Below are 26023 nucleotides of genomic sequence, written 5' to 3'. Positions count from 1 at the left end.
GGTGGTGGGGAAATCCAGTCCGACGGGACCATATGCAAAGCGAGCAGAGCGCCGCGGAGTGCTCGGCACCTAGGAAAAAGCCCAGGTCTGCAGCTTACTGCCCAGGGCAGGGATTTGGTGGTTATTATAGGAAAATCCTTTAAGCCACCAGCCCCAGGGTGTGCCGGCAGTGAAAGCACAAATAAGAGCCTGACCACGGACAGAAGGTAAGAGCGTGCTGGGGAGCACCTGGCTCGGGGGGAGCAGTGCCCTGCTCGGGGGGCAAGGCTGAGCAATGCCAGGGCTGAGGATTTACTGCTTGCCCGAGGTGGTTTCTTGGTGCCGGCGGGAGCCACGTCCTGCTGGGTGCGGGAGGAGGAAGAAGGGAGGAGGGAGGAGGAGGGACGAGGGTGCTTGTGCCAGGCCGAGAGCTGCAGGAGCTGTGGTGTGGGCAGGGGGTGTGGTGGTGCCCATCGGGATCCTGCCCGCAGCCAGGGGGTGGGGGCTGGGTGGGCGGTGAGGAGAGGCTCAGTGTCCCACTCGTGGTTTGGGCTGTGTCCCAGTGCCAGATCCCATGCCTGGACACCCTGAGGGTGCAGTGGGGTGGGTGAGGTTGTGGTGCTGTGTCCCATCAAAGAGGCAAGAAGCTCATGCTGTGTGTGTGGTGGTGCTGGGTTAGAATCATAGAATCATGGAATTGTTTTGGTTAGGAAAGACCTTTGAAGTCGTCACGTCCAGCTGTTAACCAAGCACTGCAAAAGCCACCAGAGAAGTTGAGCTGGGCTTCTCCTCTGAGTGGTGTGAGCCCAGTGCTGGAACCTTGTGGGATGGAGAAGCCAAAGGGCTGGGGGAGGCCAAGCTGAGCTGCACCCTGTGTGAGGGGATTCTTGGCAGATCCCCACCCTGGGCAGAGGCAGAAAGCAGGAGCTGGGGAAGGGCCAGGGGATGCTCAGGGGAGGCACTGCCCAAGCTTCTGTTCTGGTCCTGGTCCCAAGGGCTGGGAAACAGCTCCTGGAGGTGGCAAACAGGGTTGTTGGGGCTTGCTGGGCTGGTGGTACTGTGCTGTGCCATGCTGTGCCATGCCATGCTGTGCCATGCCAGGGAGCCAGTGTGGGACACGTGGGCTGTGTCAAGAGCCAAGGAGAAGTATGAGTCTCTGATGGAAAACATGGAATAAGAGAGAGCAGCTAGTCCTGAGAGTATCCCTGCTGGAGGATGCCAGCCCTGGCAGCAAGGAGAGGGGAGCAAAAGGTTGAATTAACGCTGAGGAAGAGCATGGTCTCATCTGGCACATGGGGCTGGCTGAAACGAGGGGACGTGGGCATCTCCCTGGTGTCCTAGGGGACAGGAGGGGTCTGGCAGCACTCGTAGGGGAGCAGGACAAAGCTGAGCTTGTGCTGGAGCCAGAGCTGAGAGAGGGGAAAATGGGAGAGATGGGAATAAACTCCTCATGCCCTGCCCCGGGATGCTCCAGCTCTGCAGGGAGGAGCAGAGCTCCCCCCGGGGCTGGCAGAGCCTGGCAGGGGTTTGCCCAGGGGCCATCGTGTCTCCTGGGAGCCAGCACGGCTCCAGCCTGTCCCCTCCAGTGGCTGATGGGGCAGTGGCTCCAGCCAAGGCCCTGGTTTGTGCCTGTCTGTCCAAGACACCCTGGTGTTCCAGCTCTGTCCCCATCCCTGTCCTTGACACTGTCAGATCATGGTGGTCACAAGCCCACCCAGGGAAGAGGATCTGATGCTACAGGGACCCCACAGGGCCCCCCTAATGCCACGGAAACCTCATGAGGCCACAGCAGACCCCATGAGGCCAGGGGATGCCTTGGGGATGCTGTGCTCAGATATGGACAGGAAGCAGCACAAGGAGCTGGAGGGGGCTGGAAAGGGCAAGAGGGTCTCAGAGATACTTTGATTGTTCCCAAAAAAAGGCCACATGTGCCTGAGGCCTCTGACTGCCTCGGGCTGCATTCCTGATGGGAGAGGGAACAGCCCTGGGATGACCCCAGTCCAAACTCTCCTCCTATTCCCCCTTTGCACCTCCCAGTTTCTCAGGGTTTTCCTCAGAAAGCAGGGAATGAGGCTGAAGCAAAAGGGTGACAAGCTGCTTTACACTGCTCCTGATTTATTCCCCGTTTTACTTATTGAATCTTATTCCCCGGTTTCACGGTTATTGTGGATTTATATTAAAGGGGATAAACAGGTCCGGGATTTGGGGTTGTCATAGGAACTGGTTCGGTGCTGCAGCCTCATCCTGCCCCCGGGCTCCTGATGTGCTGACAGCTCCAGCACAGCAGAGATTTCTCCAGCCCCGGGAGAGCTGCGTTCCCGGACAGCCACCAACCCCCCCGGCACCGGGCACCCCCGGGACCCCCGGAGTGTTCAGGGGGGAGTTGGGGTCCCAGGCTGCAGCCATGGGGAGCTGCAACAGGGACCCCCAAGGCTTTAAGCTGAGGATAGGTGGAGGTGAGGGAAGGATGCTGCTTGTCTTTGTGGATTCTCTGGTGTCTACGAGGAGGTTGTGCTGTTGCAGCTGGTGCTCCTGGGAAGATCTCTGCCCGATCTGTCTCATTTTCATTAAATCCCTGGATCTGAGGGGCAGATCAGAAGCTGCCCTCCGGCCATTCCGATCTCTTCTCTGTCAGGCAGAGGGGGAAGGCAGAAAAAACCCAAAGTGTCAAACCCAGCGATGAAAGGAAATCCTTCACGCTTGACACTGCGCTGGCCCGTGCGATCCTTCACCGCGGGGTGTCAGGCCTCTGGCAAGGATTACACAGGGATTTCCAGGACCGTGGGACGAACAGGAACATCCAGTGCTTAAGAAAGACTCACTTTGTGCTTTCGGCGTTAGACATTGCTCAGGGACAACCACCCTGCCCAGCCAGCACGGGGTCCGGCTGCCACACTTGGTCCTGCCAGTGCCCTGGACGGCGTCCCAGAGTGGGCAGGAGGTGTATGGACCCACTGATGGGGACACCATGGGGTCATCCTGGTCCTCACACATGTCCCAGGACAGCCACACACGCTCCTGAGGATGCTCTGGCAGCTTTAGTCTGGGGAAAAGAGCCAGAGATTGCTGCTGGGGATGGGGACACCCTTTGGGGACCTCCCCTTCCCATGGGTGGCACAGGGCATCCTCGGCCACCAGCAGGAGGAAGAGGGGGTCCCCGCTGCCCCCGGCAAGGAGCGACCTTAAAGCTGAGCAGTGCTTGGCGGCAGCCCCGGCGTTGGCAGCGGCCCCGGCCCGGGCACAAATATCCCTGTGCAGGGAAAGGAAAAAATATTTAGAGAAGCAGGAGCAGGAGGGAAAAAAGCAGGCGCTGCGGGAGGGAGCAGTGAAGCAGGGTGAAAGCATGCTCTCAGCCAGCTTTTGTCTGACCCAAACGTGCCCGGAGGTGCTGCCAGCGCCAGGGGCTGTGCTGGCGCCAGAGGCTCCCGGCGTGGTGTTGCCAGGCCAGCCCGATGCTCAGCACCCCAGCCCGATGCTCAGCACCCCAGCCCGCTGTTATGGACCCCAGTCTGGTGCTCCAGGCCCCAGCCCGATGCACAGCACCGCAGCCCGCTGCTCAGCACCCCAACCCGGTGTTAGGGACCCCATCCCACTGGTCCCGACCCCAGCCCGCTGCTCAGCACCCCAGCCCGCTGTTATGGACCCCATCCCACTGGTCCCGACCCCAGCCTGATGTTCAGCACCCCAGACCGGTTCCCCAGTCCGTCCACGCAGGATGCGACCCCCAAGGACCCTTCCTCGGGGGTGTGGGCTGGACAAGGTGCTGGTTGAAATCGGCGCCTCTGACAGACACATTTCTTCCGCGAGGTTCAGACTTAATTTTATAATGGTATCGGTAACCATGGCAACGTGTAAAAATAACGTATCCCCGAGCCCGACGAATTCTCCGTAAACAGCTCCGGTCTCCAGGAGCAGAACGAGGCCCCGGCCGGGCTGGTGGGAGCCCCCCGGCCCTGCCATGGCCAGGAGCTAGTGCCGGGCTGGGGATGCAGGCGATGGGTAATTAACTGCGGTAACTGCTTACACCCAGGGAGGATGATTTCCCCTGCTAATCCTTCGGGCTAGGCAGAGCTCGCAGCGGCTAATTGGGTGGATATCATTAATGCCGGCGGCCAGGAGCTGCTGTTAAAAGGCTGGAGCATCCCCCGTGCGTGTGGCGGGGCAGATGCTTTGCTGCCGGCTCCTTCCCTCCCTCCCGGGCAGCTCCCGGGGGCCGTGCGTGGCTCAGACCTCGCGATGCCACCCACCAGTGGCACCCACACCCCCTCCCAGGTACTACTGCATATGCGTGTGTGTGTGTGCACACGTACGTGAACACACGCAGATGTGGCCACGCAAACACATGCACACGCAGGACATGTGTCCCATACCCACGACCACCACCCCCCCACCCTCAGCTGGTGCCGACTCTGGTCACCACGAGTCGCTAATCCCTAGGTGATGATAATATCACTCCTGAAAAAATAAAGAGGAATAAAATAATTCCTAAACCTGTCCCGCAGCTCCTCTTGCTCTGGCTCCGGGCAGGCTGAGCTGCAGGGAAGGGCAGAGGCATTTCACAGCTCGGATTTGCAGCTCCTTATCAGGGCCAAGCCAGACCCTGGGGACAGATGCAGTCACCAGAAGCATGGTGGATCTGCCAGAGCTTGAATTAATCCTCAAGCTTTTTGTTGCACCTCAGATAAAAAAAAAAACAAAAACAAACAAACAAAAAAAAACAAAAAAACACCAAAACAAAACAAAAAAAACAACCACCAAAACAAAAAACCCCAAAACTCAAAAAAAAAACCCCAACAAAAAACCCCCAGACATCAACACAAAACCTTTGCAGGAACATTTCTGTCCAGCTCCCAGCAGCAGGACCAGCGTGGCCTCGGCCCCGTGGGGCTGGGAGCACTGGGCAGGCAGCGTGGATGTGCCTGGTGTCAAGAAGGGCAAAAGCAAACACCCCCGAACCCCCAGCATGTGGGGACAGCTTGGGGATGGCCACTTCAGGGTCAGACCAGTGTCTGGGCTGGGGACAGCGCTGGGGGGTGGCCAGGACAGCAGCACCCCCTCCAGGGCTGGGTTTGGGGCCTTTTGGGTGGGTGCAGCCCCCTTGCATTCCAACAGCACAATCGCTGATTGGATCTGGATCAGATAAGGGATCTCAGCTCCACAAATCACCTCGGAAAAAGCCCTCGCTGCCAGACACGCTGTCACCTCTGTCACCTCCGGTACCCTCAGTGAAAACACTCGGTGAGGGGTGACCCTCAATCCCACACCCCCTGCACCCCAGCTCAACCCTTTGCTGGGACATCCCCCAGCCTGGTACCGCCCCAAAGCATCCGATCCTCTCCGAGTTTGGGCTTCAATGTCCTGCAGCTGACCCGGAGGCTCCAGCAGGGCAGGAAGCGATGGGCTGAGATATCTTAACGCCATCAATCCCCCCGCGCCAGCAGTTTTTATTTTCATCTGCAGCTGCCGCAGGACTTTTATCAGGCAGCTCTGCCTGCAGCCTGCCTGGGAGCGTGCAGAGCATTATCTGCTGCTGCAGCATTGGATGCGCTTTCATGATAACAAATTGCAATCAACAAAGAACTTTGAGATGATGTAGGGAAAAAAAAAAAAGAAAAAAAAAAGGCAGATGAAAAGCAAGATGATATCACTCCTCCCTTGGCCAGGCTCCTCATCCCACCACGGCACAGCCAAGGGGAGACCAAGGTCTTCTCTAGCATCACTCCACGGGCCTGCAGGACCCACTGACCCCACGGGCATCCCCACAGCCTGCAGCCATCCTCCTGGGTGCAGACTCCAGGGTGTCCCTGCTTGGTCCCCAGCCAGCCCTGGGCATGGGCATGGGCATGGCACTGGCAGCCCCCAGCAGCCCCAGAGCTGGAGGAGCTCTGCCTGCATCTGATGTGGGGAGCCACCAGCAGGGACCTGGGGCAGAGCCACTGCTACAGGGGCTGAAGAAGGCTCTGAGTCTGTGTGGTGTCAGTGGGACAAGGCCTCCTGATAGCCCCTGATCCATAAATTTGGCAGTGATTTGGGAGGGGTATGCCAGTGCACCATGGGGGTCCTGGTACCAGCACTGCCACCACCTGCCCATGGGCCAGTGCAGTGCAGAGCAAAGCCCTCCGGAGCAGGGATGGGGGACTTGGGCTCAAATAGCTCCCAGGAGCCCATCAACCATTAACACCCAGCTCCAATCTGTCCCCTGCACAGCTGGGACATCCTGGTTGCCCCTGCCTGCCACTTTTTCCCCTTCAGCACAACTGCTCAGGGGACTGAGCATCCATCCCATGCCCGGGGGGTTTGGGGAGGCTGCCTGACACCCCAGTCCCGTCCCTGTGCTGGGCAGTGACCCAGGAGGCTGCAGGATGGGACAGTGTGGACTTTGCACCCCCCCTGCCCCCTCCCCAGGCAGCCAGCAAACCCCTTTCCAGAGGCATGGACAGGATCCTGCCCTGGAACAAAGGTCACACTGGCCCTGCCAGCTCCCTCCTCCCGCCCAGCCGGTTTTTCCCAACACGTCAGCAGTTTCACCCAAAATCATCCTCCCCTCTGCCCATCGCCTCCAGGTCAGCCGGGGCTGCTTCCAGGCCAGGCACAGGATATCAGCCACCTTTCCTGCTCTGACACAGCCAGGAGGAATTCCCCCAGTCGAAAGTGTTCAGGGCTGCATTAAGGACGCCTGACCGAGTTTCCCGGTGGGCAGGAGCTGGAGCAGCCCCAGAGCTTCCTGGGGCACTGGGAGGGCACTGGGAGGGCACTGAAAGCACCATCCCAGGCTGGCAAAGCCCAGCGTGGGGCAGGCAGAGCCAGAATCCCTCCCTGCCCCCCCCCCCCCCAAAAAAAGGTGAGGGCCAAAGCCCATGCAGGGGCTGCCCCCACAGCAGCAGCCACCCAACCCCCTCCTGCCCATCCTCTGGGGATCACAGCCTTAATGAGGCACCTGCAGCTCATTAACACCCCCAGGGCCTCTGCCATATAGGGGAGCAGCCTGAGAACCCCCCTCTCTCCCTACATAAGGTGTCCATGGTTGTGGGTGCTGCAGCAGGAGTGGGTGCTGGGCAGACAGGTATGATGCACACCTTTGGTTTTCTCAAGCAGTGTTTGTAGGGCTGGGGGGAGGGTCCTGCTGGGGGTGTTCTGCTGCCTTTGCCCCTTCCCCAGGTCACAGCTGGGGTCATGGTGCAGCTTGGGCACCCCTGGGTGCTGCTCCTGGTAAAGAGGCTGCAGGTCACTGCTCTCCATCCGCCTGTTCCCGTAGTGCTGTTAACATCCCAGAGATTCAGCTCCTTCTGTACTGGATGTCTTGGATTAAATTGGCATGGTACCTAATGAAGCTGAAGCTCCATTTGTTGTGCTGGAAGCCCTAAATATCAGCAGTGTAATTGGTGCTACTTACTTTAGGATGCATTTGTGTGTTTTTTTCTCCCAGCTAAAGGGAGAGGGGCTGATTCCCCAGCCTGAAGGGGAGGGGCAGAAGGGCTGAAAGTTGTGTCTGCCTGGCTGGTAGGCTGGAGAGGGCTTGAAGTTTGGCTTTGGAGCTGGAGGGTGGATGGGTGTGCACAGTCCCATGCACATGTTGCTCTTGGGCTCAGGCAGGCTGTGCCAGCCTGTGAGCAGCAGAGCAGAGCTGGTGTGGGTGCTGGGGCTGGGCTGGGTGCTGTGATGTGGTCACACACCTCTTGTGGTGAAAGTATCAAAGCAGCAGCTTTTGTGTGCTGGGACTGAGCTGGGTTGTGTTTGGGGCTGGGCTGCCCTGGGGCAGTGAGTCCCTGTGAGTGGCTCTGTGGGGCTGAGCCCTGTGTTCATGGGGTTTATCATGGGGGGTTCCCATGGGTGCTGACTCCTTGCTGGTGCTTGGGCACGGTTCTGCACCCGTGGCACTGCTGGGTGCTCGTTCCAGGGTGTTTTCCAGGATGATGTCCACAGTACTGGTGTTTTTCCTATCTTTACCTCCAAGTTTTCCCTGCTGGTTTGGGTTTTGAGGCTGAACTGAGCCCATGGCAGTCCTGGTGTGATGTGGCCAGGCTGTGGGTAACCTTTGCACAGGGCTGCATCCTGCTGGTCTGGAGCTGGGACTCCAGGGGGGGAAATCCAGGGCAGGGGAAGAACCACTGTCACTTCCCTTGTTAGTGAGCTGTGGCCCAAGTTTGGCACCATGAGGCAGGAACCAAAACCTCTCCCATGTCACCCCTGAGTCCCCTCCCCACAGAGCAGCCACCGCTGTGCCCGTGGGCTCTGGGTGCTGCGAGGGGAGCAGACAGGCTGCTAATTAGGGGATGAAAGAGCAGTCTGGGAAAAACCAGTGCTGCCAGATTTTTTTTGGCTGGGATAGCCCTGGTGAGGCTGTAATTGCCCCCCCCCCCCCTCCCTCCCCCTCGGATGCTGCCAGGTTCAGACAAGAGGGTCTATTTGGGTTCTTTCCAGAGGTGCTGGGGGTCCCTGTGTGGGGACAAGTCTCCACCTCCTCCTGGGCAGGGGAGAAGCTGCTCATGCAGCCTGGCAGCTAAAAACAGGGAAATGCAAAAACCACACCTGGTCCCTGCTGGGGGGCCAGAGACAGCTCTGCCCAGAGCCTTTTCTCCCAGGAAGAGGACCAGAGCCCTGCCTCCCCCCAGCACCCAAACCTGGGCCGTGGGTGAGCTCAGCCAGAGCACGTGTCTTCCCCAGACGGGTGCTGGCAGCGTGCTGCAAGTTCCTCCCTGTGCCTCAAAGCTGTGAAAATCAACCTATTCTTGAAAAGCTCTCCCAAAACACCTCCCCAGCCCGCCCCATGCTGGGTGCTGCTTGGGAGACCCAGCTCCCAAATCCCATTCCTGGGGCAGCAGCGGGGTTGGAGCTGGTGTATGAGGATGCTGTGAGAGCAGGGCTCTCGGGTGCAGACCCGTGGCGTGTCCCCCAAACTCTCTCCATCTCAGATGCGTGAAGGAGCAGAGCTCCTCTGCTCCAGGTTTGCTGCCAGCCTGCGGGGCAGGGGCTGCCCCACAACCTCCTGGGGTGGCTTCTCCAAACTCCCCGTGCTGGAGCAGGTCCCGACGATGCCGAGTGGAAGGGCCGTGGGCAGGAGGGGAGGCAGCTGAGCCTGCCCATATGCTGCCTAATGGGGAGCACTCGCAGCTCTTCCCGGGAAGCTCACGCTGCACCATCTGCTCTGCCGCGGTACCTTCTCTTGCAGAGCTTTTTTTAAGCTCTCAACTTTCCTTCCTGAGCGCTCTGCAGCGGCTGCTTGCAATATGGGCTTTCTCTGCTCTGTAATCTCCCCAAAACAGGTTGTCTGAACCTTCAGTGTTGAGCAGGAGAACAGCCCAGACAGGCTGAAATCAGCCCAGGCCTCCGGGAGCTGTGTTTCCATTTAAAAACAGCCAGGAAAGTGGCTGTGGAATGGCTGTCCCCAGCACCTTCCCCTTGCAGGGCTCCTGCTCGCTCCGAGGGTGCCTGCAGCCAGACTGGGTGGGATGTGCTGCCCACCGTGCTGGAGCTGCAGGATTTCCTCAAGCTGCTGCTAATCCCGTGTCCCATCCCTGTGCAAGGGGAGTGTTTACTTCCTCGCCAAGCTGCATGTGCAAGAAGCCGAAGGCCAAACCCAAGAGCTCCTCTGAGTCCCTGCTGCTGGCTCAGCCCCTCGCCAGCTGTGCAAAGGGGAAACAACCCCAAGGCTGCTCTGGACACAAATTATTTTACAGTAGGAGCAGCGCTGGGTGCAGCCCCCAGCTCCCAGGGAGGGATGGGGGTGTCCCAGTGGGAGGTGCAGCACAGATGCCTGGGGAAGGTTGATCCCAGCTCCCAGCAGCAAAAGGAACTAAATTAAGGCTGGATGCAACAACATGGGCGTAGCTGGGCCCGGGGGGGAGGAGGCTGGAGGGGCTGGGGCCGCGCAGGCTGAGGCTGTGTGCAGCTTGATGGTGCCAAGTCACTTCAGATATCTGTGCAGTTTGTTTGTGTGAGGCTCTAAATAAAGCCGACAGCCCCAGCGGCTGCCTGGGGAGGGAGGGAGGGGGAGCCAGCACCGGTCTCTGCCCCCTTTGGTGTAGCACAGCACCCAGTGAGAGCAGTTTGGTGTGATTTGGGATGCTATGGTGTGGATGGGTGCTGGTGGGTGCTACCTGGGCATGCTGGGAGCCCCTTGGTCTGCGGGGTGTCTACCCCATCCCTGGGTGGGCAGAGGGGTTGGTCTGGGACCTGCCAGCAGCAGGGCTGGCTGTGGGGCACCAGGGAACAAACTGGTCCCTGTCCTGGCCTTGCTGAAGTGCCCACGGGTGGTGGGAGAAGCTGCAGCAGGCACAGGCAGTGGAGGACATGTCCTTGTGCCTCTCAGAGAAGGACTTCGTGCTGGAGAGAAACAGGGTGGTGCAGGGGACACGTGTCCCTTGGATGGTCATGTCCTGACACCCTCCTCCTCCTCCCTGCACCCACCCTCAGCCCCATGGCAGCTGCCTCAGTCTCGGGCTCTTGTTACTCCCTGCCATGGGTCCTGCAGAGGGGACATCACAGAGGTGTCCCTTAGAGCATGTCTCCAAGCACCCCTTGCTGAGAGGTGTGCAGGTGCCTCCTCTCCCTCCCCATCCACTCTCCAAAGGTCTGTCCTGCCCCCAGCTCCTCTCCTCGCACCCCATGGGCTGAGCTGCCCTGTCCCCATTTCACCTTCACGGTGCCACATGTGCCTCTGCCATGGGCCGATCCAGCTCAGCCACTGGCCCTGCCACAGCTCCTTGGATCCCACAAGATGACCAGGAGCTCCCCAAGGCCTTGTGCCCCCCTGCAGCACCCCAATTCCAGGAATACCTCGCTGCGTGCTGTGGCTGTGCCCACCTGGAAGCCTGTGGCAAGCTGGAGGCCCTTCCTCACAGCCCCGGGGCCACTGACCCATCCTTCCTCTGCCCCGGGGGTCTCCCCCAGCCCACCTTAAGGCAGCAGCACACCGCGGGGGAGGGGGGAAACTTCCCAAAAGCAACTTTTTTCTTCTTCTTCTTTTTTTTTCCTCCGGCTCGGGCGGTGCAGGCTTCGCCTCCCGGTGCCGGGGAAACGGCCTTAAACCGGAGCCGCGGGGGGTTGGGGAGGGTGTCGGGGCCGGCCCCATCCCGCCCCGGTGCCACGGCAACGGCGGCGGGAGGGAGGGAGGGAGGCGGGAGGCGGGCGCGGCTCCGCTCCGCTCGCACCGGGGCATGCGCCCGCCCGGGGCCCCGCCGCGGCGGAGCCCGAGCCCGGGGCCCGGCCAGCTCGGTGCCCACGGGGGATGGTGTAAGGTGTGTGTGTGTGGGAAGCAGGGGGGCTCCACGCGTGTGTCCGCCCGCGTGTTCTCCGCCCGCAGCCCGGGGGGTAGAGGGGGCCAGGAGCCCAACCCTCCTTCCTCATTTCAGGGCTGAGAAGAGCGATTTCCTTCTCCAGCTGCAATTCTGGTGTTCTTTTTTTTTTTTTTTTCCTCTTATTTAAAAAAAAAAAAAAAAAAAAAAAAGCGAAGCCCGGAGCCGCGCTCTGCAGCCGTTCCCCCCCCTCCCGTCTCTGCTCCCCAGAAGCTGCCGAGGATGGAGCCCGTTCCCCGCAGCCCCGGCCCTGCCTGGCCGCTGACCTACCTGGTGCTGCTCTCCTTGCCAGGTAAGCCACGAACACCCCCCTTGCCCCCCTCCTGCTGCCCCCTCCCTTCCTGCAGGGGGTTGGATTTTTTTTTCTTTTTTTTTTTTCCCCCCGTTCCCCCGGCTCCATCCTCGCCTCTCCCTGGGTGCCCCTCCGCCGCACACCTCCCCAAGGCGACATGATGCCTCCTGGCCACGCACGGCTGGGTTTGACCTTTGGAGGAGATGACCTAGAACGTGGCGGTGGCAGAAGGGGGACAGGGGACGGGGCCCTGGGCTCCTCCAGAAGCAACTTCCAAGGCAAACATTCCCCTTCCCAGCGAGACGAGGGAGTTAGGCAGGGGCATGAAGAGGCTTGTCCATTCCACCCCTTTGCCAGCCTCCCCCCCCCCCCCCCCTGCCAGCTATGCGAGAGGCAAATCTCTGCAAGAAGCTGAAATTTTCACTTTTGGAGCCTGGCTGGAGATGGGGAGGATGGGGGAGCAGCGGGCATGGGGAGGCCCTGGGGAGGGGAGGGGGGGGCTGCCCACCTCCTCTGCTGGGAACTTGTTTGTCTTGCTCCCCTTCTGCTTTAAACCCCGAATCTGTGCAGGGGTTGTGGCTCTACCCAACTGTTGAGCCCCAAAGTGGTGGGATTGCACCACCCCACCTCGCACCACCAGTGTGAGCACTGGCCCTGGGGCACCTCGGGCTCCCCCAGCCCCCTTTGGGGTTTGTGGCTCCATCAGCCTCCTAAAACCTTGGGGATACACCTGGGAAGGGATGAGGGGGTGTGCTGCTCCCAGGCTGTTTCCCTTCCCTCGCTGGCGGTGGGAAGTTTCTCACCCCACCAGGAACAAAGCCCTGTGGTGGCTGCTGCTTTCCAGGATGTTTCGTTTCTAAAATGTTTAGTTTTGGTGCTCTTCATCTTCTAAGGAGTGGTTCTCCTTCCTTGCCTGCAGGAAGGGAGAGGGCTTTTTGTGGAACCTTCTGGGGGCAATAGCAGTGCATGTTCAGGAACATCTCACTGCTGGGCTTTTTGGCTGATCCTTCCAGATTTCCCACCTTCCAGATGGATCCCACCACTAATAGCCCAGCCCAGGCTCCCTCCTGGGTGAAACACCATCCTGCCTGGGGGAACACCACATTCTCCCAAGCCCTTTGGAAATATTTACCATCAAAGCTTTACTCGGGCGGGGAGTTGAGCGCAAACTTGAGCAGAAAGCAAATGCTTTCAGCACAACACTCCTTGCTTTGAGTTGCCTGATCACAACTGAGAAGAGTTGGCCCCAAGCTGAAAACCCCCAGTTGCTGGAAGCCAAGAAGGCTTTGGCTGTGAGTGCAGCTTCCCAGCAAACTGCTGTGATTTCCTGCCATGAGAGAATGGCTCCAGCAAAGCTCTTGAGTTTCATTGAACATGGCCTTGGAGTAAGAACCCCATTTTTCCAAGGCACAGAAAAAAAGAACCACCCCGGGGCAGAAAGCCCTGTGTTGTGAGGTGGTTTGTGTCCCTGATTTCAGGAGCAACCCCATGCAAATTTTTTTTTTTCTTTTTTTTTTCAATGTGATAGAGACTCTGTGGTGAACCCTCTGGGCCAGAGCTCAAGCTGAGCCAGAGTTCCAGAAGAGTTGGTCCAGGCTCCTGCTGCTCCCACAGAGCTTCTGCAGAGGTTAAAGGGAAAAGGAAAGGTCGAGCAGGAGATCTTCCTGTAGGGGAAAAGGGAAGGTCCTGCAGGAGATCTTCCTGTAGGGCAAAGAGGAATGGGATGCTGGGAAGCCAAATTGCAAAGCCCTGTTGAAAAATGTGCCATGCAGAACCCTTGGTGTGGGTGTTTCTCCATGGAAGGTTTCGGCTGCGCTTCCCGGAGCCTCCTCTGAAGAGGAAATGTATTTGGTGGGGGGGCGCTGGCTTCCAAGCTGAATTTGGGCTCATGCTGTAGGAGGGAAGCTCACAAATGGTGGCTGCATGTGATCCGAGGCTTCCTCTGCTATCACATGTGTACAGAACAGCCTTTACTATAACTGTCCCCAGCCCTGGGATCTGCATCGTGCTCAACGGGGTCTCTTTGCTTGTCTTCCCTGGATTGCAGATTCCAGGCCCTTTTTATAGGCAGCACCTGTTAGTTTCCCCCACTGCAGGTGAAATTCCAGCAGGATTATTTTTAAGGCTTCTCTTGCCCATCGGGCCCGTTCCTTCAGTCAGTGACCGTGGGGCTCTGGATGCCAGGGACCAGCTGCACGTTTCTTCTGGGGCAAGCAGCCCTCCCCTTGCTGTCCCAGAGCTCCTTCCCTGGCTCCTTTGGAAGAAAATAGAAAAAAAAAAATCTATTTTTATCAGGAAGCATCCAAGCAGCCTCTCCTGAATTAAACCCCGGCCTCCTGCAATCTGCTCGGTATCAAATACTTCAAAAGGGGGAATACAGGGGAAAAAATGTGTCACCAAGATAGAAAAGTTGCACAGCAGCAGGAGAGCTGTGGATGACTTTGTCCTCAGATGAAACCACCCAGCAGGAGGGAGGCTCTGCCAGGCCAGGCACAGCACCACGCCTGTGCTTCTGCCTCTTTTTCCAGGCTGGAAGGGCTTTGGGTCCGTGTCGTGAGGGTGCTCCCATCTACGTGGGAGCTGTCAGGTGGTGACTTTCAGGGCTTGAAAACCCTTTGCTAATCCCAGAGTGTAGGCTGGAGCAGATTACCAGGGCAGAGCACCTAAACTCCCCTTCTTCTTGGTGGTGAAAGGATCGTGCTCCTGCTCTAGGTGGTTTGAGGTCTAAGGACACAGTGTCACGGGGTGGCACTGGGGGTGTGGATGGGGGACACAGGTTTGCACTGTCCTGGTGCCTGTGGTGAGAAACTGTGCTGTGTCCCATGTGCAAATACCTCCTTGTGTGTGGGGGGGTCTCAGCCCATCTCCTGCTCCCACCACTCCTTGGAGTGAGCACCCAGAAAAGGGAAGGAGGAGAGATATCTGCTGGGTGCAAGGAGGAGCTGTGTTCAGGGGGAAGGGAGGGAAGGAGCTTCAGTGGAAACTTCACATTTTCTAACTTGCGTATTTTGGGGTTTGCTACCAACTTCCCCTTTGTGCTTTCCTATGGTGGGGGCTGGGGCCTTGCTCTGCCTCTCTTGTCCCTGCTCTTGTCCCTGCTGGAGTTTGAAGGTGTTTGGGGGCTGGGGCTGGTCCTGGCACAGGGTAGGCAGGGGGAGAAGTCAGGAGGTGTGAGCTGGGCTTAGTGAGGAGATGTGGTGCTAAGGTGGTGAAGCTCATGGTTAACAGAGCTCCTGCAACCCCTGATCTGGAGAGGGAGCATTGGCCAAGCAGAGCTAAAGCAGCCCTGATCCAGGCCCTGACCATCCTTTGGTGTTGGGGACAGCTCTGGGACCCCAAAGCAGGCGGCTCCCCAGGCTCTGTGCTGTGGCATGGCACGTGCCTGGTGGGCAGAGGGACAGATGGAGAGAGGAAGGAGGAAAGGAAGCACTGGGCTGACTGTAGGCTGGGCTGTGCAGGGTGGTGCTGGCCCCTTCCATCCAGGCAGCTCCCCCAGCACAGGGACATGGGGGTCACCACCCCATAGAAGCCACTTTTACCAAAGGGCTGTGGGTTCTGTGCAATGGGTGGCTGGGTGTGCCTGTCCCTGTGCCCAGAGCAGCCCTGTCCCCTGCCCTTGTCATGTCCCCACACAGGGACTTGGCAAGAGGTGGATGTTGAGGTGTGGAAGGTGCTTCTGAGCTTTCAAACTTCTCTGTGCATTTCTCAGCCACTTCTTGTGAAAGCTCTGGGGGCAGCAGGCAGGGCAGGAGCTCAGGTGATGTCACAGCAGCAGTGCCAGTGGCGTGTGCCCTGTGTCACCTCCCTGTGCTACACATGGGGTGCAGTGCCCAGAGCTGCTCCATGTGATTTGGGGGTCACCCAAGAAACATGGGGTCACCTCATAGAGGTCCTGACCACTGCTGCTTGGATGCAAGGCCCAGGCTCAGCCTGAACAACGTGACCCAAACCAGGTTTCCATCCTTCTGTGCTTGTTTTATGGGGCAAACTTGTTCTGGTGTCCAGGTGCTGTGTTAGCCTCAATGTGGCTTCGAAGGGAAATGCCAAGGGCTGGAAATTTTGGCTATGAGCATCAACCCCTGATGGGAAGACAGTGGATTTGTGCCCTGGGCAAAAAGCCTTTAACTTGGGGAGTCTGGAGGAACTGCTGCTGGGAGCTCTGGCCATAGAGGTGGAGGAGTTGTGCAGACAGTGAGAACATCTGGGGGTGGGTCAGCCACCACTGGAAGTCAGAAGGGATTAACAGCTGCCAGAAATCCTCCCCAGGCTCTCTGGGAGTCAGCTATGGCTTGGAGGGGTCAGAGCAGCTCGTCCTGCAGCAGGTCCTCCAGGGACCATCCAGCCAAAGAGCTTGTCCCATCCTGGGGGGTCCCAATGGTGAGCTGTGGGGTGCAGCTGCAGCTCTCCAACCCATCCTGTGGAGCTCCCACCCCACTGGGATGCTGGTCACAAGCTCCCAGCACTGTTCAGCTGTGGCAGGAGTTACCTGCTCGGACGTGGCTGTTTCTGCACCACTGTGACACCGTTTCCGTGTGCCACGTGCCAGCCCCAGGGCTGCAGCAGTGCCTGGGCCCTGGGATCAGCAGGCAGATGTAAAGGGTTCTCCCACCTCTCACGTTGCTCAAAAACGTTCCTTTAAGCAGTGACCTGTATGGGAAACTCCCTCAACCCAGTTGCAAAAATTATCTTGGCTGTGGCAACCCTTGCCAGAATTAACCCTTGCCTCCCTGCCTGCTGGTGCCTGCAGAAAGGTGCCTTGGCACCCATGGGTGCACAGGTGGGGGGCACTCGGGAGAGTGAGGAGGGCCAAAGCATTCTGCTGGATTAGGGAATGTCACTCTTGAGATGCTCGGAAGGAAGGGGACGGCTCTCCTCTGTCGGTGACACCGGGAATGGCGTCTGTGTGACCGGCACTGGCGACAGCTAATGGCTGTGTGCCGCGCGAATCACAGCTTGCATCCAGCTCAGAAACAGGACAGATTCCCTGCAGAAAACGTTTCGTCTGAAGGGGAGCTTGCTTTTTGGTGTGCTTCACGCTGGGTGCCCTTGTTTGTGCCGGAGCAGAGCGGCCGTGGGGGCAGCAGAGTGTGGGGCAGACACGGGTGGGCGGGCTCAGCTCCGTGGTTCAGCTCTGCAGAGCAGGACACGGGGACACCGGGCCAGCACAGCTCCGGCTGCCTCTGCTCTGAGACCCCTGGGCAAGGCTCTGGGGGGTTCCCCCAACCACAGCTGCTCCGCAGGACTCCCTGGTGCTGTGGTTCCTGGTCAGTGCCCACCGGAGCAGTGTGCTCAGCCAGGGTAGGGCAGGAGGGGGGTCAGGGTGTGGTGCTGGGTGGGACTTGTTCTGTTTATTCCCCAGGTGTGGGTGCCCAGGTGAGTGAAGGCTTCCAGCTGGAGCAGCCTCAGGACAAGGTGTCAGTGACAGCAGGGGAAACACTCAACCTGACCTGCATCTCATCTGGATATGGTCCCGCTGGCCCCCTGAAGTGGCTGAAGGGCTGGGGCATGGGGAATGAGACTGTTTATGACCAGAACGGCGTGTTCCCCCGTGTGACCAGGGCAGAGCCTGGATCCAACACAGATTTCAGCATCTACCTCCGGGATGTTGGCCCCGAGGATGCTGGCACCTATTACTGCATCAAGTTCCGCAAACGGTTTGGTGTGGATGAGGTGTTCCAGCACGGGAAGGGCACGGAGGTGTCTGTCCGTGGTGAGTGGGGCTGTCAGAGCAGCTCCTGCTGGGAACCAGCCCGGGCGGGGTCAGACCCTGGCCCGGCCCAGCCCATGGGGAAGGGGCTCATCCAGGTCCTCAAGGGAGGCCCCGGGGCCGGGCAGGGCTGGCAGAGCCCGGTCTGAGGGTCCCACACTTCTCCCCACAGCCAAACCCACCCCCCCGGTGGTGTCTGGGCCCCAGCACAGAGTGGGGCCGGGGCAGTCGGTGTCCGTCACCTGCGTGTCTGGAGGGTTCTACCCCGAAAACATCGCCGTGAGGTGGTTGAAGGACGCGGCCTCCATCTCCGCTCAGCAGCCCCGGGTCACCCCCGGGAGGACAAAATCCTCCTACGACATGTCCAGCTCGGTGACGGTGACGCTGCAGGAGGAGGACGTCCGCTCGCAGCTCGTCTGCGAGGTGCAGCACCCCACGCTGAGGGCCCCGCTGAGGGAGACCTTCCAGCTCAGCAAGGTCCTGCGAGGTGAGGGCTGGGGGGGCCCGGCCAGGGGTGCCCGGGTCCCGCGGGGCTGGGGGCGCGGGGCAGGGAGCGGGCACCCTGCGGGCAGCGGAGCCGCGGGACGCCGGGCTCCAGGCGCCGCCTCTCTCCCCAGTGCCCCCCAGAGTGCGTGTGGTGGCCGAGCCCCCCGGCCCCGTGGAGCCGAACGGGACGGTGACCTTCTCCTGCCAGCTGGAGGGGTTTTACCCGGGAGAGGTGTCCGTCACCTGGCTGGAGAACGGGATGGAGATGAAGGTGGAGAACGTCTCGCGGGCGGTGGAGACGCGGCGGGGGTTGTTTGAACTGAGGAGCCAGGTGGAGCTGCAAGCCACGGTGGAGAGGAACGGGTCGGTGTTCACCTGCAGAGTGGTGCACGATGGGCAGGAGCCCCTCAGCGAGCTGGCTGCACTGCGGGTCACTGTCCCAGCCCAGGAGGGCACCGGCGGACAGACCCAGGGAGAGGATGGTGCGTGAGAGGCACTGGGATACAGGGGGTATCTCAAGATGTCGTCCCCTTGAGAATGATCATTTTCCCACCAGAACCTGTGTCAAGGACAAAATCTTCATCCTATGGGGCAGGGGGTGATGTTGGCAATTACTGAGTTGTTGTCCCTGGTGCTTCAGTTGTCCCCAAGCCAAGTCTGGGTGTAAGGCTGCAGGGACTTGGTTGCTTTTGGTGTTTTCAGGCCCCCGCTCATCATCTTCATTCATGTTTCAGACAAGTTGCGCCTCATTTATATCGTGGTGGGAGTGATCTGCACTGTGCTGGCACTGCTGGTGGCTGCAACTCTTTACCTCATCCGGGCAAAGCAGAGCAAGGGTAAGAGAACCAGGGAAGCAGCTGCTCCCAGCCCTTTTCTCTTCCTGAGACAATTCGTCTGTACTTGGGAAAGGGAGGGTGGAGCAGGGCTGGTGGGGCTCTTTGCAGGCTGCAGGGAAAGCTCTGCCTGGTTGCCACCACGTGCCCATGCCAGCCAGGAGCAGGGACTAACGTGGTTGTTATCCCTTGTACCTGAAACATCTGGCACCCCTCTGCCAGATGCAGTCCTGGAGTGAGACTGCAGCCACTTGTCTCTGGGAAAAGTGTGTCAGCTCTTGCAGCCACCTCTGCATGTGCCTAGGGAAGAGGGAGGTTAACTTATTTACCAAACTGTTTCTTTCCTAAACTATTTCTCTTCTGGCAGGTAAAAGCTCACCGTCTGCTAGGTAAGTGCTGATTCCTTCTGGTCACCAAATCTGTGGGCACTCTGAGCTGGACACCTTCAGCCTGCAAAGGGGGTCCCTTGGGATGGGGATGGAGCTGGAGCCCCAAGAGCTTGTGACAGGGAAGGCAGGACCACAGGCACCTCCCTGCTTGTGGTTCTGCCCCTACTGTCATCTTGTCCCCAGATACTTGGCTTTTGGGTGGAAGCTGGGTCTCCAGCCTACAGAGATGTAGCTGGACCAGCACAAATGCTTGTGGGTGAGGAGTCATCCTGCTTGGGGCTGTGGCAAGGACCTTGGTTTTGCATCTGAATCCCCCCCAGCAGCTCCATCACTGGGCAAGAGGCAAGAAGGCACTTGATCTGACCTGCTGTGTTCCCTCTTTCAGGTTACATGAGCCTGAGAAAAGCAGCGAGGCCACTACCCAGGTGTGTTGCTCAGCCCTGGGACACCTTGGTGTGTTTCCAGAGGTTCCCCTTTGAAACATCTCAGTGTCTCCAGTGGAGGGTGGTGGTTCCCCTGTGAAACATCTCAGTGTCTCCACGCTGTGGCTGGAGAGGGAAGAGGAGCTGCCCCAGGGGCAGCCACTTCCCAGCATCTTTTCTGCTTTTGCCCTCTCCTCCTCCCAGGACAGACAGGGTGTGTGCTGCCTGCAGACCCAGCTGTGTGTCAGCCAGCCAGGCTATTTGTGGAGTTATTTTGCATTTGGTGACTCAGTTCTGAGCACAGTCGTGATCAGCAGCAATCTGTCCATCCCACCCAGCCTCTGCCAGCTCCCACGTGGGCATCGCTGGGCACCCTTGCCCATCCCAAGCAGGATGGGTTGGCTGCAGTGGTGGCTCTGAAGCCTGTTGGTGGCTGGTGATTTTTAGGGCTTAGGGGGTGTAAAGGATTGCTGTGGGGTTGTCCCTCTGTGTTGTTCCCTCTGGACAAGCAGGGACCGAGTTGTCCCAGGTCAGGCTGGAGGGGACTGACTTCACTGTGGGGCTTGGGGCATGGGTGGCTCTTCCCACGTCCTCCCGGAGGAAGAACTGGTGGTTTCTCCCGTGCAGGAATCCGACCCCAACAACCTGACTTACGCGGACCTGAACTTCGACAAGGAGCGGAAGCCGATCCGCAGGATGGTGGAGCTGAGCCAACAGTCAGACTACGCCTGCATCCAGAGCAGCCCCGCGCCCACCGGCGACGACAACCTCACCTACGCTGACCTGGACATGGTGCACCTCAGCAAGGCACCCAAACGGCCAGCCCCTGGCCCCGAGGAGGCCAGCTCCGAGTATGCCAGTGTCCAGATCCCGAGGAAGTGAGCGGGGACCCCCTTGCCCCTCAGGGAGCCACCCTGCTCCTCCCCAGGAGGAATTCTCCTGGCAGCACTGAAAGCGATGTGAAGATGGGCTGTGGTACCCACGGGGTGGAAACGGAGCTTGTGATGCTGGGGGGGTCATCTCCCATCTGCAGAGACCTGGTTTTTTTGGTTTTTTTTTTGGAGGCAGCTTGGTCCTGGGGCTTCCAGCTCCATCCCTTTGGGATCCCACTCAGCTCGGCGTGCTGGGTTTGCCTGCCAGCAGGTCCAGTGGACCAGAGGCTCCTCGGGAAGCTCCGCCTGGGCAGAGGGATGGGGACAGTGCCTCCCTGCCAGCTCCAGTGAGGATGCTGCTGCTGCCCGGCCAGGCTTGCACGGCTTCCCACGGCCACCCTGGCCCCACTGGAGCCCCCACACTGCCTTCTGGGGCTCCCTGCCTCCGGCGCCTGGAAAACAAACTCTGGCTTTAAAGGACGGAAGCGTCCGCCTCTCTCTTCCCAAGTGTCCCTTCTGCGGGACCTCTGTCTCGCACCAAGGCCAACGAGGCTGGGCAGGCCACTGAGCTGAGCCTCCCACCATGGGCTTTCCTGTCCTGCCACCCAGGGAGGCTCCTGGGAAAGCTCCCTGGTACCCAGCATCTTCTTCCTCCTCCTCCTCCTCCTCTGCACAGCCTTGCCCTACCCTGGGACCCATCGGTGCTGCCCCAGGTTTGTACACAGGGTGCAGCTTTGCAGGTGCCCCCACCAGCCCTGGTTCCACCCCCCGCAGCCCCGGGAGCTCCCTGCAGGTACCGTGTAACATGTTTTGACTGTTTGACATGTAACTGTTAATTTCTAGAGCTAAAAACCCCAATGTTTTGTGTTGTACGTGGGTGTGCTGCTGTGTACTTAACACTAGAGTAAGATGTGCAGAATCAAGACCGAGGCCTCAGTGAAGACCCCTAAAACCTGTAGATTTTAAGAGACTCACATGACCCCTTCCCAGCTCTGTGGGGGGGTGGCAGCATGCTCCCCCCAGCCCTCCTGTGGGGACAGATGTCTTCCCTGTGTCCCCTCCCTGGGCTACAGCACAGGGCCAGCACCCTGTGCTGGCTCCCACAGCACCAGTGGCCTTGCAGGAGTGGGACTGTGTTCCCCCAACCCTGGCTGCTGGGGGGGGGGAATTGTCTATGGAGGAAGGGGCCTGGTGATGCTTTGAGAGCGATGTGACTGCCTGTACAGACCTTTTTTTGTTTTGTTTTGTTCTTTTCTTTTTGCTTGCAAGATATTTTTATAATAAAAGTGAAAAGTCCTGTGCTGCTCCCGCACCGTGGTGTGGCCCCTGCTCAGGGCAGTCACTTTGTCACCTGCACTTAGGGTGGGGAGCATGTTGGGGGGGAGGTCATCATGTCCTGCAGTGAGGAGGGGGAGGGTCTCATCCTGCACAGCTCCGGGGTGTGCTGAGGAGGATGGTAGCAGCAGAAGGGGGGAGTTGGGGGCCATGCCAATAACCCCCCCACTATAGACTGGGGTCTGCCTGCAGCCTGTGCCAGGGGTGAGTTGAGTGTGCCAGTCCTCTGCAGTCACCCCCTTTCTAACTCTGGAGCTGGTGTGGTCCCACCTCCTCCTTGGCACCCACAGCAGCACCCATCACCCCTCCAGACCCCGGCTTAGGGTGTGTGGTGCCCTCATGCTGGGGACTTGATCTGCCCCACGGAGCCCTGGATGAATCCACTGCTGAGCACCCAGCACGGCTTCAGCTTTGTTGGCATCTGCCTTTTATTGGCTGCAAGGGGAGCAGGAGAACCCCGGGGGGACTGGGTGGGTGCTGGGATTGGGGGACACAGCTTGAGGAAGAGGGTGGGGGTTGTGTCTGCCCCAGTGACACGGTGCCAGCCCTGCTCAGCCACCTCTCCCAGGGCCGTGCTGACCACTCGGGTCATCTCCCAGCCTGGGGAGCCTCATCCTGCCCGGCTCATCCTTCCCGGTGCTCCGAGGCCACCTGCTGGGATGGTTCCCAGACCCTGCTGTGTGTCTGCAGCCGTGGTGGGGGGGGGGAGGTGTCCCCCACCCCGTTTGCCCCAGGGGATGGCCCCGCAGCCGCAACGCCAGCAGTCGGAGGGGTGGCACTGTCCCCTCAATACGAGGGGTCCCTAAGGGATGGACAAGTGAACCAGAGAGGGACAACTGGGGATGGGGACACACAGTCCCCTGGGGGGGGGGGGGTGGAGGAGGAGAGGCAGGGGTGACTCTGGGCAGAGGATGGGGCCAGGGTTGTGGGGACCCCCCGGGTTCTATAGATCCGAGACCTCCCCTGAGTAAGCGCTGGGGTCCTCGTCCGCCCGCGCCGTCACCTTGAACTGCCGCCGCAGGAAGCCCCCGTACCGCTTCTGACTGTCCCACTTCAGCTTGGGCCGGATCCGCCGCATGAAGCCCCCGTAACGCTTGTGCAGCTCCGCCAGCTCCTGCCCCTCGGCCCCGGGCCCCGTGGGCTCCTCGTCCCCCTCTCCAGCCGGCTCCGGGTAGTCCTGGGGGGCCTCCCGCTCCCCCGGCTTGCGGCCGAAGCCCCCGAACTTCTTGCTGAGTCCCCCCTTGGTGTGGGCGTTCTCACGCAGCAGGGACAGCAGCTTCCCCTTCGACAGCTTCTTCATGAAGCCCCCGTAGCGCTTGGCCGGCGCCGACGGCAGCTCCCCGGGACCCGGCTCCGGCTCCGGCTCTGCCTCCTCCTCCTCCGCCTCCCGAGGGGACAGCTCTGTCCCGTCAGACAGGGCCACCAGCGGGGCCAGGAGGGCCAGCGCCTTCCTGCAGGTCTCCCACTCGGGGCCCGGGGGTGAGGAGCCCTGGCATTCCCACAGGCACATCTGCAAGACAGCAGCCCCGAGGCACCCACCGGCATCACCCCACTGCTCGGGGGTCCTCCCTGCCTTCCTCCCACCACCCCCCCGGGGGTGTTCCCACCCCAAGCTCGGGAGTCTGTCCGTGCTCTCCGTGCTGCCAAGCTCAGCGAGGAGCCCACGCTTACACCTTCCCACCACCCTGGCAGCACCCAGCTCTGCCAGCAATATCCCCCATGATGTCCCTGTCGCTGTGACTCCCCCTTCCCCCCAGATAAAGGCTGCATGGGTCCAGCACTCACCAGTGGCCAGACACCGGTGTCGGTCTGGGACGCGCAGAGGGAGCACTGGGTCACACAGTCTGCAGATGCCACCACAGCCAGGGACAGGATGAGGGCCAGCATCAGCACCCACCGTGCCATCTCGCCCCACGGCCACTGTCTGGGGAGGGGACAGCACAGAGCCTGTCACCTTCCCCACACTGGCCCCGGGAAGCCCATCCCCAGAACCCTTGGTGTTGGGTGCCCACCACCTGCACCTCTGTGGCTGCTCCAGGGGACACACACTGGGACCCTGCCTGCAGCACTCACCTCCAGTTGCTCCTGGGTCTCAGGCAGGGATGGAAGCAGACAGGAGTGACTGGCAAGGACACCAAGGGATGCAGTTCCTTACCCTGCCTGCAGCCTGGTCCTTGGCACAAGCTACGGCCTGGCCCCCAGAGCCACCAAGGAACCACCATCTCATCCCCATCCCATCTCCCTCATCACTCCCCCCTTAGCACTGGAAAGAAAAGCCCCTTTTTTCCCTTTAGCACCGAGTTTCCCTGCAATACTGTAACCGTGCGTTCTTGCAGAGAGGATGAATCATCAGCTCTCCCCTTGGCCTTGAGGAAAGGAAGGATCATGATTGGAGCCAGCAGCAGGATGAGGATGGGGACATGCCATCACCTGGTCCCAACTCACCCAGGTGCTGCAGCCCTGGCTCCCCTCCCTCCCAGCTGACACTTCTGCTGGGCTGGTGCAGCAGGAGGGAAGGAGGAACAGTCAGATTTCAGGTTCAGTCTTACCTGCAAGCCACCATCACACCATCCTTCAGCCTCCCAAAGCCTCCCACCTCAGCTGACAAAGCCAGGGAGGTCTGAATGTGCAGCAGTGGCTGGGAGAGGGGCTGTGCCAGCAGCACCACATCAGAACCCCCTGAGGAAGGCTGGAGGAGCCAGTACTGGCCCCAGTTGCAGTGCCACAGGACTGCAGTGCCACCAAGACCCCAACAGCCCTGGGAACAAGAGCTGCCCCCAAAGGGGTGTGCTAGCAGCAAGCACCCACCTGCCTCCCTGGCTGCTGTTATCCAGGGTGGAAAGGCATGACCCAGAGGGATCTGTTACACATTAATGACGCATATCAGAGACTATTGTATTCTCCAGCAGTATCTGCTAATGTACTGTAATTGGTACTGATGAAGAAATGTTAATGCCACAGTATTAATTCATGCTAGATTAAAATTTAATTCGAATTATCTTCACCATCGTGTGCCAAGCTGTCTGCATTCCTGGGCTGCACCGCGGCACCGGCACCGCACAGCCCCGAGAGCATCACCTGGACTGGTCCTGGCAGAGCAGCGGGCACAGGGGTGGACAGACACCCAGGATGGGCACAGGGACACCCCAGACAGCCCTCCCCACCGAGACCCAGCGACCACCCCTTATTGCCTCCACACCACTGAGATGGCACCGAGGAGCAAGGGCTCACCAGCCATGCAGGTAGGTGCCAGCAGCTGTGCCGGGGGGAACAAAGCTCCCAAAACAACCACAGCTGCTTCCCTGCTGCCCCACTGGGAACATTTTTCTCCACCCGCTTCCCCTGCCCTGCTCCATGCCCAGCTACAGCCAAAGAATTGGGGACCTGACGGCACTCAGGGGAGCTGCAGCTCTCCAGGGCACAGTGTGGCCAAGGACCCTCCATTCCCAGACACCCCTGGACATCCAGCTGCCAGCACACCTTGTCCAGGCAATGCCAGCAATGTCCCTGCAGCGCCCTGCCTGCTCCTGCAGTGAGAGGGGGGCTGGCAAAAATGGGGCAGGAAAAGGGGAGAAAAACAAAGGGTTTTGGGCAAAAGTGAGAAGAAGAAGCACACAAAAGGGAGGAAGAAGAAAAGCAGAATTAGAGCTCGATGTGTGTTACCTGGAGGAGCCCCAAGGCTGTGGAGTTGTCCCTCCTGCAGAAACACCTCGACAGGATCATGGCAGCATCTGGCAATGCTACCTGTGGGTCCTGGCTGCCACAGCCACCCTCAGCATGTCCTACCTGTGCCAGGTGTCTGCCAGGGTCCCCTCTTTCCCTGTCCTGTTTCCACTGGGACTGTGTGAGCCCAGTGGCACAGACACCAATACCCCGTTACAATTAATCTGTGATTATTTCTAGTGAGGGATCTGAGCTGCTCCCCCAGGCTGAGCAGGTCTCTGCTTCCATCTGGGTCTACGCCAGGACCCTGCAGAGATTTCTTGTGGAGAAGAATCACCTTCCACTCATCCCTTTTCTCACCTTTAAAAATGTTCTGGAGATGCCTTCCGGACACAGCTTCTCGAAGAAGCCAATGACTTTTGGAACAGAATCACAGCAAAACTCACCACTGCGGCCACCACTGCTGCTTGAGCCACGTGAGGAGATACAGAAAGCTCCCCCATCTTCTCCCCCCTACTCCCTTTGCCCCTCCAAGCCCTGGGTGTCCCTTCTGCCAGGGTGGCAGATGTGGCAGATGTGGCATCTGCATCAAAACAAACCCCAACAAAGCTCCAGACAGCAGTTCATGGGCTACAAAATCACTCGAGGTGAGAGGAGCACCTGGGGCCAGGCAGGAGCCCCTCAAAACGAGCCCAGGCACGATCCCCACTCAGCACCCTGGCTGGGGGGGGGAGTTTGGAAAGGGAATCAC

The 26023-nt window shown here is 59.6% G+C and overlaps 2 protein-coding genes across 5 annotated transcripts; one reads left to right on the top strand and one right to left on the bottom strand.

Moving 5' to 3' along the window:
• The first annotated feature begins 83 nt into the window (after positions 1 to 83).
• On the top strand, positions 84 to 21584 carry LOC103532208 (tyrosine-protein phosphatase non-receptor type substrate 1-like). Of its 4 annotated transcripts, none has more exons than XM_030463306.1 (9): positions 84 to 206; positions 11484 to 11565; positions 16925 to 17275; positions 17445 to 17759; positions 17890 to 18240; positions 18493 to 18594; positions 18959 to 18980; positions 19366 to 19405; positions 20030 to 21584. In XM_030463306.1, the coding sequence occupies exons 2-9, from the start codon at positions 11496 to 11498 to the stop codon at positions 20282 to 20284; spliced, it is 1506 nt and encodes a 501-aa protein (XP_030319166.1). In that variant the 5' UTR covers positions 84 to 206; positions 11484 to 11495; the 3' UTR covers positions 20285 to 21584. The 4 variants fall into 4 exon arrangements, with proteins under 4 accessions (XP_030319166.1, XP_030319163.1, XP_030319165.1 ...); XM_030463303.1 differs by lacking the exon at positions 84 to 206 and adding an exon at positions 11100 to 11216 and having other exon boundaries at positions 11427 to 11565; XM_030463305.1 differs by lacking the exon at positions 84 to 206 and adding an exon at positions 11145 to 11216.
• A 968-nt stretch (positions 21585 to 22552) lies between these two features.
• On the bottom strand, positions 22553 to 25775 carry PDYN (prodynorphin). The gene is given in 6 exon segments (XM_030463362.1): positions 22553 to 23119; positions 23395 to 23514; positions 24278 to 24312; positions 25289 to 25361; positions 25363 to 25449; positions 25719 to 25775. Coding segments are annotated over 6 exon segments (939 nt in total).
• Between the last annotated feature and the right edge of the window lie 248 nt (positions 25776 to 26023).

The sequence above is a fragment of the Calypte anna genome, chromosome 20, assembly GCF_003957555.1.
Source record: "Calypte anna isolate BGI_N300 chromosome 20, bCalAnn1_v1.p, whole genome shotgun sequence".
In the NCBI taxonomy this organism is placed as follows: domain Eukaryota; kingdom Metazoa; phylum Chordata; class Aves; order Apodiformes; family Trochilidae; genus Calypte; species Calypte anna.
The sequence above is the reverse complement of the archived record's forward strand: the minus strand, read 5'-3'. Positions and strand labels throughout refer to the sequence as shown.

What these genes read in the sequence shown, in the direction of transcription:
- LOC103532208 (XM_030463303.1), top strand. Translation starts at nt 11,136, where the DNA reads ATGCGCCCGCCCGGGGCCCCGCCGCGGCGGAGCCCGAGCCCGGGGCCC. An exon ending in CCCACGGGGGATGGTGTAAG is followed by an intron (nt 11,217 to 11,426) that starts GTGTGTGTGTGT and finishes AAAAAAAAAAAG; the next exon opens with CGAAGCCCGGAGCCGCGCTC. An exon ending in GCTCAGCAAGGTCCTGCGAG is followed by an intron (nt 17,760 to 17,889) that starts GTGAGGGCTGGG and finishes CTCTCTCCCCAG; the next exon opens with TGCCCCCCAGAGTGCGTGTG.